The 10094-nt window shown below is 38.7% G+C and overlaps 1 protein-coding gene across 1 annotated transcript in view; it reads right to left on the bottom strand.

Moving 5' to 3' along the window:
- Positions 1–7987: 7987 nt before the first annotated feature.
- LOC109101139 (glutamate receptor ionotropic, NMDA 3B-like) overlaps positions 7988–10094 on the bottom strand; it is a 39312-nt gene continuing 37205 nt past the window's right edge. The window contains exon 9 of the mRNA XM_042718284.1: positions 7988–10031. Coding sequence (XP_042574218.1) covers positions 9500–10031 — 532 coding nt within the window. The 3' untranslated portion in view covers positions 7988–9499. The remainder of the gene's footprint in view (positions 10032–10094) is intronic.

The raw sequence follows: 10094 nt of genomic DNA, 5'->3' as shown, positions 1-10094 counted from the left end.
CATATTATGTAAACAAAAACGTTTATTTTGGATGCGATTAATCACAATTAATCGTTTGACAGCACTAAATATATTTTTTAAAAAAATATGTAATGACAGTCATGATAGTATAAAGAGATTCTCTCTTTTATGGGTTTCTTGTAATAACAAAATGTCATCCTACATGTTCTCTACACCACAACCCCAAAACCAAAATTCAAATAATAATAAAAATTTATAATAATAAAAAAAAAAAAAAACAAAATACTAACTACAAAAAAAAAAAAAAAAAAAAAAAAAAAAAAAAAAATGGATTCAAGAATTTCAGCGTAATAATGAGACCTTGTTACAATAATTTCTAAGTCCCACAAAAATATATAACATTTATATAAAAATAAAAAACAAGTAATTTTTATATGATTTGCCTTTGTAATGTATCTTTGATTAACTTAAATCCATCATCATCTGACAAGAAACAGGACACTAAATGCAAACACAAATGCAAAACTATACTGCAAAATATCTGCTCCATTGCTCCAAATGTGCCATACCAGAGAACTAAAGCAAGGGGGAAAATAAAATCAGCTCCTCCCCCTATTTCTCCCCTCTCCCACACTAGAAGAATAGGGGGTCTCGTCTCAGCAATGCGCTTACCGTTAGTTTCCCAGGAGACTGTGTTAGGCCTCTTGGGCAGTCCTCCTACACCTCAGGACTGGGCCCAGCTGCAGAGAGTTAATAAAATCATCAGTCAGCCATTCAGCCTCACTCCTCACATCCTCTCTGACCAATTAGTCGCACACCCTATGTGGCTCGACTGGCTTCACAACATGTTTCACGCTCTCATCAATTTCAGACTCATTACAGACTCAAAATGGAGGATGAAGTGCTCCAAGTCACAGTATTCAAGAGCTTCTGTCTTAAAAAAAAAAAAAAAAAAACCTTTTTGGATTCATTTCAGTCGAATGCTTTTGGGATCGGTTTGTATTCTGACAGCTGACCTAATTATTGTGTCCAGATATGCTGCTCTGGTCTCCCAGGTTCATTTTATGGACTAGCACTGCATGATTGTATCATGATTGATTTTTGCCTAGCTCTCACTTCAAATCACATCTCATATGACCATGTGCTGGAAATAAATAAGAACTGCTGTAAAGTGTGTGGTGAGGGACCAGCTCATAAATCAAGGTATAAGTCCACTGGTGTTTACATTCTTTCCATGAGCATCCGGCTCTCTGGCTGTGTGTCCTGTGTCCTAGCGGATGCATGACATCATAGTGGCACCATTGCTGATAAGATTATGGAGGGATTTGAGTTGAGGTAGACAGAATGAAAAGGAGGGAAAAAGACATACCACATCTCTTGAATCACATGCACAAATATGTAGAATATTATAGTGCCATTTTATTACCAAGCCCTGTTCACACCAAGGATGATAACTGTAACAATAGCTATAAAGTTGTAATATTCATTCTATTTCTATTGAAATAGAGACATCCACACCTCAACTATAACACACAGAGGAATGGTATGTTTGGAGTCATTTTGAGAACATTTTTTTTTTCTCCGTCTGATGAATAATAAAAAAAAAAAAAAAAAAAAAAAAATCTAAACATTTGAAAGCCAATAAGTATCTATTTGAGTTTAAAGAGCTCCAGCATTAAACTTAAGCGTGTGCTTATAATAAACAGAAAATGATCGTCTGCTGGTGTGGAAGCTAATATAGGCCTATTTATCGTTATAATGACATGTAGATATCGTTCTTGGTGTGAACGGGCCTTGATACAGCAGTGTGATTTTTTTTCCCCCTCCGAATCTTCATTTCTGTGATTGGGATGGGAAATATGCTACTAAAACAAGAAAGGAATGGTGTTTCATTCACAAGCTCATATTTAGGCAAACCCTTAATAGTTTTTAGGCGAAATCCTTCAAAACAGCACTGGAGACCCCTTGTGGAATAAGTTTGCCATCACAGCTATGAAACTCTCGCGGAATCCTTTGGGAACCTTGGATTTCTTGACAAATGCAGAAGTGATGCAATTACATTTAAATTGTATTCTGGAGGCAACAATTCAGTCAATGTGATTGAGAAAATAAAAACACACATTCCATTATGTTTTCAGACATTGCTTCTAATAGCAGAGGAGACTAGTTGTGAAACTACAAACCAAATGCAATGTGCTACATCCATTATCACAATTTGCAATATTATAATACGTTCATTTTTTTTCATTTTCTGTCATTTTTGATAAAAGTCAAACAAATGTTTTTAAATAAATAATATGAGCGGCAACATTATTTTGTATTCAGTCAAAGAAGTGAACTACAGGAACTACAGGAAATGGGGAAAAGCCAGGAAAATAAGAGTCGCAATTATACAAGGCTAAATTGTATGCAGTTATGCTGAATGTTTGCATTAACAATGGTACTGTAATTTATGTATTTACAGGGAACTTATCACTTTACTGAATCAATCAATCAATCAATCAATCAAAAGCATCAATATTTATCTTCCTCTATACCAAGTCTACACAACAACTTCTCTGGTGAGTGAAGCAACATGTAAAATACACATAAAAATAGTAGTTTCTGAATGGTTTTAAGCATAAATGCAGTTGTTAGTCATGTTCAGATGTGTTCACAGCATACTTTCGTATGACCTTTATGTCTGTTTTGGGTGATGTTGATTCACTGGGCTAGCTGAGAAGATGACAAGATCTGTCTCTGCTAGGTTGAGTTGAAGGTGACGTTCTTTCACTCAGGCTGTGAGACGTCTGCCAAGTAATCATAGATCCATGCACTGCGGGTCGTCCAGCTAGAACTAGATGAATAGCTGCATGTCATCTGTGTAGCAGCTGAAGAAAAATCCATGTCTCTGGATGGTAGAGTGTTGATGTGTACAATCAGAGGCGTATTCAGACAGGTGTAAAGCACTGTACACTGACATACTCTAGCACAGGGGTGTCAAACTCAGTTTACGGAGGCCCATAGCCCTGCAGAGTTTAGATTTATCCAAAAAAATGTAATCCACATGAGCAAAACAGGAACCAAAGATAGGAACAGAATGCATTACTGACACAACTAAAGATAAAATGAACAAAGTATATATAGGGTGACGCTAATGAGTCAATGATAAACACCTGGCAGTAATGAATTAATAATGAGTGCAAAGGGTTATGGGAAACGCAGTCCAGAACACACAAACAATGACACAAAAAGAGTGTCCTCTGGTAACTAAGCTGATCACTCCAACAACTGGCTGTGACATTACATCCCGCCCCCCCAAAGAGCGGCTTCCAAACGCTCCATAAAAAGTCAAGAAAGTTTAGGAGGGAGGTGGAACGGAGGTGGACCAGGGGGAGGGATGATGGGCCAGGTCCATGTAATGAAAGAGGGATTACAGATAGCGGCAGAGTACAGTGCCAGGGCGGCACTGTACAAAGTTGAGGCTGATAAGCACCTCAAAGTTGAGGCTGATAAGCACCTCAAAGTTGAGGCTGATAAGCACCTCAGAAGGTCCATCACGACTGATAGACCTCCTAATGACACCATCATGACTGCAAAGAAAAGCACAAAGAGTTTAATAACAGCCTCAACGGCTGCAACAGGGTGGGCAGATAACTCGACCATGGTCTCCTTGACCTAAACAGGGCAGACAATAAGTTCAGATTTAAGTGTACTCCGGAGAGCACTCATAGTCTGGTGCAGGCTCGGGAGTGAACTCGTAGACTGGAACAGGCTCTGGAATGGACTCTGAGAACCTCCGGCCTGAAGCGAGCTCTTGAGTGGACTCTGAGGGCTCATGAACTCGAGAAAACTTAGGAGTGCTCCTGGACTGGAGTGGGCTCTGGAGTGAAGTCTGATCTCTCCTGGATCTGAGTGGGCTCTGGAGTGGTGGACTCTGTGGACTCCCAGACTGAAGTGGGCTCTGCAGTTGACTCTGATTGCTCCTGGACTGGAGTGGACTCTGAGGTGGATTCTAACCGCTCCACAACTAGAGAGGTTGCTGTGGTGATCTCTGAGACCACCCACATCAGGTCCTCCAGGACCACTGGACTTGAGACTACCAAAGTTGGATCCTCCTGGACCACCAGACTTGACTTTACCGACCTCTTCCTTCTCTCCCTTCTCTTCTCAGTAGCTGTAGGAGGGCAAGACTGGTGGTAAAATCCCTATGAAAGGGTTCTTGTTGACCTGGTTTAACCCACTGAACTCGCTGAACAAGATACCAGGTGAAGTCCAAAAAATTCAAGGTCTCAAATCCTTTCTCCCAATAGGACAAGAGATCGTCAAGGTCATAGCGATCATCATAAACCTGCTCTTCATTTTCATTGATGAATGCAGTTTTAATAATTTCATTTATAGGCCAATCATTTATTGTATAAATTAATAGAACTGTTTAAAAAAAATGTAAACATTTTCAACGAGGAGTAAGCTAATAGCCTAAACTTTAATTATCCTCACAGTGCGTCATGCGGCGATGCGCCATGAAATTATTGTGGGGCAATCTTTTTTTTTTTTTGTAATTTAATAATAAAAGTAACCTAATAATAATAATAATAATAGGCCTAATAATAAGAAGAATGTAACAGGCCTACATTAATTGGAAATGCTAAATCCTCTTAATATTGCCAATTTTTGATGCTTTTGACAATATCTCTGGCTATCATCAACATACGGCGCAATTTAGCACGGGGAGGTTATCGCACGCCCCCCACAGTGCATGCCCATCCGCTATGCCACTGTGTGGAAATAGTTGTATGTATTGTTGCCACTTTTATCTATTGTAAAAAATGGTTAGATTTACCATGTTTTCCTGCCAGTTGGCATTGAGAGTGACTGACACTTGATGGTCAGAAAAAAATGATTAAATAGACAGTGTAAAAAAACAATGAAAAAAGAAAAATAATCCCTACTTTCTCTCTTTTCTGTGCGTTCATAAATTATATTAATTTGTAAGTGTCATATTTGGCAGTTGGCATTAGAAGTTATATTACTAATAACAGTGGCATATGAGAAGTTTAATACCACAGAAATTAAAATAAAAAAATCAAACCTGCTGTATATAAAAAAAAAAACACATGGTGGCTGAATTTGCATGCTATTTAGAGAGATGAAGCTTATAGACCTTCATTACTTTCACTCAGTTTAATTCGTTTTTTAGCACCCCCTCTGAACTGTTAAGCCCCTCCTTAGCACCCCCAACAAAAACATCCTGGAGCTGCCACTGACTCCAGGTCTGCAGCTTCTGGGAGTATGTACGTTTGATGAGCAACAAAAAATTAACAACAGCAATTAGCAATAAAAGCTGGGTCTCTGGTTTTGTCTCTAAAATCCTTTCAATTTTTTCTGCTTTCATTTGGAGCTAGAGATATGCTCACTGCTCCTGGAGGGCCAATGTCCTGCAAAGCTTAGCTCTGACCTTCTCCAAGACACTGGCCTGCAAATTTTTAATAGAGGTCCTGAAGACCTCACATAATTTTAGATGTGTTTAATTAGGGTCAAAGCTAAACTCTGCAGGACATTGACCTTCTAGGAACAGGATTGAACACCCCTGCTTTAACTGTGTCTTATATACAGTATGTCACAGCTGATGGTTCTGTTTTGGTTTGTAATTTCAGTACAGTTTAGCCATGTAGCATGTTATTATGCTGATGCACACCACTAAAAACAGTCTTTTTAAAAATTTGCTTTTCATTTTCCTGTGCATGTGCACCATTCACAAAAATCCTAAAAATAGAATTTGAATTTCTCATTATGAATTTATTCCTCACAGCCATCATCTGTCCTTCACCGCACATGATATTTCATTAGACCTACACTACTTGCTTTTTGTACATTATCTATCATGGCTTTTGTGCTATAGGCTCTACATGTATTCTTTGCCTATTGTTTTTGAGGAGTAGCGAAGTACGAACTGCACATATAACGTACTATAGTTTTCTGAGAAAAAAAGAAAGTAGGATAGATGAATGGCAATTTTCAGGATGAGTCTCATGATTCTCTCTGTTTCTAGATTTGTGTTCTGTTTTAGTTTTCAGACATGTTGCATAATTAAAACCAATGTAAGCTGGAAGCAATGTAAGATATTCTCTATTCCCTTACTTGCTATATTGGATACTACATTAAAGATAATGAAAACCCGTTGCTCATTTCTTTCTTCAGCTGAACTACAGTCCCCACCAGGTTTACATTTTAAATTCTTTATTCACAACTTATAAATAATCACACCCACTTGCATATACAGTTGCACTAATAGTAATTATTTTAAAGTGACAGTTAATATTTTTATTTGTTAAATCAAGATTGGTATATTAAGATTTGAGCTAGCAACTACAGTTATTAATAATGGACATATTTTTCTCTGGAAAGCATTGAGTGTCAGGCTGTGTGGGGTATGAAGCATCGACATATGGCAGCCCTCGCTCAGGTCATGTTGTGTAAACTGTAGCAGCAGGGTAGCACTACAGCTAAGGGCTACAGCATGAGGCTTATGGGAATGACGAGCAATGATCATAGCTGAGCTACAATTGTTAGATCAAAGACAAAAACTGTGACACATTGCTCTCATTGATGACCGACTAATTATATTTTATACTAAAATTTATTTCCTTGATATCCTTATGTGACCCTGGACCACAAAACCAGTCATAAGGGTCAGTTTTTTGAATTAGGTTTATACATCACCTGAAATCTGAATAAATAAGCTATCAATTGATGTATGGTTTGTTAGGATAGGGCATTATTTGGCTGAGATACAACTATTTGAAAATCTGGAATCTGAGGGTGCAAAAAGATCAACATATTGAGAAAATCGCCTTAAACCAGACTTAAGGCTGGTTTTGTGGTCCAGGGTCACATATTGTAATCATCATAATCACAAGCTAATCACTGCAACATGTTCATTGTGTCTGCTTAATGGAATACATGTTTACTAACATAAATTATCTCGTAGCTGTATTTTACTGCCAAACAGGAATTACTTACTGATTGTAACATTGAAACAATGTTTTCCTGTGAAGCAACATGTATTGTGAAAAGAACTATACAATAAACTTGAAGTAAATTGAATTTTTTTGTTAGTTTTTTGTCAAGGATGTAAACGAGAACTCAGAGTATTGTTTAAAAAGTATTAAAGTACAGCATCCCAGTTGTTTACCTTTGATCATGATTTAATCATTTTAAAATAAAAAGTCATTTTCTCAAGATCTCAATGTAACAAAATAGTTGTTTTCTTGTGATTTCAACATAAGTTGTTTTCTTAAGATCTTGATGTAACAAAATAGTTTTTCTCATGATCTTGACAAAAATTTTTCTCATTATCTTGACTTAATTTTCTTGTGATCTCAAGCAGCTTTAATTAAACCTGGTAATGATTAACCACTCATTCTGAAGTGTTTTGATTGGTATTTTTCATTTTGCCTTCTTCCCAAATCAGTGTTGTTACACTGATTCAAACAAAGAATTTAGCCTGAAACACACTTGAGCTCCAAGACTAGTGAAGACTGTCAAACACTGACACTAACCTTTTTATCAAACACTTAATGCCCAAGCATGCTCACTCTCTGAAAAAACACAGCAGCTCAACATAATGAGGTCATTGTTCATCAGTGTCCCAATGGAAAATGGCTGCTCGTCTATCAGTCTGACAGTCTCCTCCTCAGCCCCCTGACAGTCTCCCTCAGACAGTTTGCTCTAAAAACTTACTTTGAAGTTTGCTCTGAAAATGAATGCGAGAACACCATCATCTTGCAATAGTGAAAGAGTTTGACAGCAACAACCAACATTTCAGGCTGTTAACCTAGTTTAACATTGTTTAGTAAACACTGATTTCATAAATTTGGCATTGAATCAAGCATAAAAGGCGAGAGTCACATACAGTATTTTACAGAAATTACTAACTAAAATAACTAGCACAGATTGAGTGACTTCAACAGATGTTCTCACAAACCAACTGCTAAAAGTGAAACCGACTTCACTGATAAATCTTTATATGAAAATGTTTATTAATAATTGTAAATGCAATAACTCTTTCAGACTTGATAACATTTAGATTATATTTAGGCCCGTGACATTTGAGGATCAAACATCTCAAACAGAATCATATTTTATCACTGTTAAAACACACAAGCAAATTATATATTTATTCAAATATTATAAGTGTGGAAAAAAGTACACCACAGCAAGACAAGAAGTGGTTTAATTAAAATGTAAAGTTTGGTCCATGGCAGCTTATTTTGGCCAGGAACCGCCCACTCAAACAGGAAGAGGCCACCTGATTGATGTGTAAAACGACCAAACACAGTCCGTTTTGTTTTTTATGTGGCCTTTTATGACCATAGTTATCTGAAATAGAACATATGATAATAATAGTGATAAAAGACTGGAAAATGTCACATGATATGCAGAGAAAAAAAATAAGATATTGTGGACACGACTTATTAATTTGTTCACTTGATGTAGTAAATCAGAGCTATGTTGTACTACTTTGTTTTCTTGATTTAATTAAAATAAAAGAACTCATTAAACCGTGGCCACTTTAACTAAAATGAGGGAATGAAAATAAAATAAAATTTAATCATTTGTGGGAATTCATTCTTAATTTGTGGCCACAATATCAATGATTATTCTCTAATTTGAATTCATGTCCCACTATTGCTGTCAATGGCTGTATAAAACCTCAAAATAGCAGAAGATATTCATAGAATCTGAATTTCTGTGTGAAATTATTTTATGGACATTGTTGAATATAGTTCTGCTTGTGGATGTCTAGTTAACTTGCTACTAAGTGCCTCAAGCCAAACCCTGATGTTATTAACCTTGCAAACTTTGGCAAATTCAGTGATTAGTTCCTCCTCAAAAGCATTAATTGTATCAAACTTTAACTTGACCATGACATCTGATCAAAAAAAAACTTTGTGCCTTTATTCCCAGAAGTTGCTAAACATCTACCAATCAGATCAGAACTGGAGTTGTTATTTTTGCGTGCAATATGCATCAGGTGGTCACTGAGGGGACTGTGGGCGGTCCACGGGCCTGCCGTCCAAGGCATCGTTGCCCACTATGTAATCCCATTGAATTATTTACAAAACAAAGCCATTTTCATGCTGGACGTCTGTGGATGCAGATATCCACCTTGGCCAGCAGTGAATGGTTGCATTAAGTATCTGTTCTCTGTCCAGTTGCTAGGCTTTAAACACACGCGCACACGCACACGCACACGCACACACACACACACACACACACACACACACACACACACACACACACACACACACACACACACACACACACACACACACACACAGATAAATGCTTTCTCTCTGCAGCTGGAAGTCAGCCAGACTGCAGGATTACAAGCTGAATCTGCATCACAGAGTGTTTCATCCATCACTGCAGCACTCCAGCAGTCACTGAGAAAGGAGAAGCCGGAAAACAACACGGCATGACTTCCCAGCTGAGAGAAGGTCCCATATCCCCTCATATCCACTGCCTTTGTGAGTGTCCCGACACATAGTGTACATCACCTCCCCCTGTTGATGTCTTTGGTCAGGGTGTTGGCGGTGGGATTAGATGCTGAGCTTGTTTGGGATTGACTGAGTCGTTGTCTGACCAGGGTCCGCTGGAGCTCGGCTCGCCTGGCCAGGGCGGCCCTGAGCTGGCCGCGAAACTCCTCAATCCTCCCTTGCAGCTCCTGCAGCTCCTCTTCCCATGGCGTTGAGAGTCCAGAACAGGCTGGGGGTGAGAGCACCAGGCTGAGACTGGGATTAGGACCACCGTTGGAACACAACTGGGTGGGTGGGCTTCCCACCAACCCCCGCCGGCCCCTTTCTGGTCTAGTGGGCGGAGCTTGGAGTTGGTAGCTGTTGAGAGTCTCCAAGTTGAAGTGGACACGTTTGTTTTGCTCTTTGGTCTCTCGACCAGCCATGGTGCTCTGATTGTTCCACTTGGTTGTAGAAGTGGAAGGGGAAGTCGAGGAGGTGGAAGGTGGAGGAGAGGAAGTGGAGGGTGGCAGGCGGTGGAGATTACAGTTCTCTGACAGGCACAAGGTGGAACTGAGAGGAAAACACAGCAGCAGTCAGCATTACAAGATGCAGGGACACAGCACTTCACAAACA

This window comes from Cyprinus carpio, chromosome B2 (assembly GCF_018340385.1).
Source record: "Cyprinus carpio isolate SPL01 chromosome B2, ASM1834038v1, whole genome shotgun sequence".
Classification (NCBI taxonomy): Eukaryota; Metazoa; Chordata; class Actinopteri; order Cypriniformes; family Cyprinidae; genus Cyprinus; species Cyprinus carpio.
Note: the sequence above shows the minus strand (reverse complement) of the source record. Positions and strands in the feature narration are given on the sequence as shown.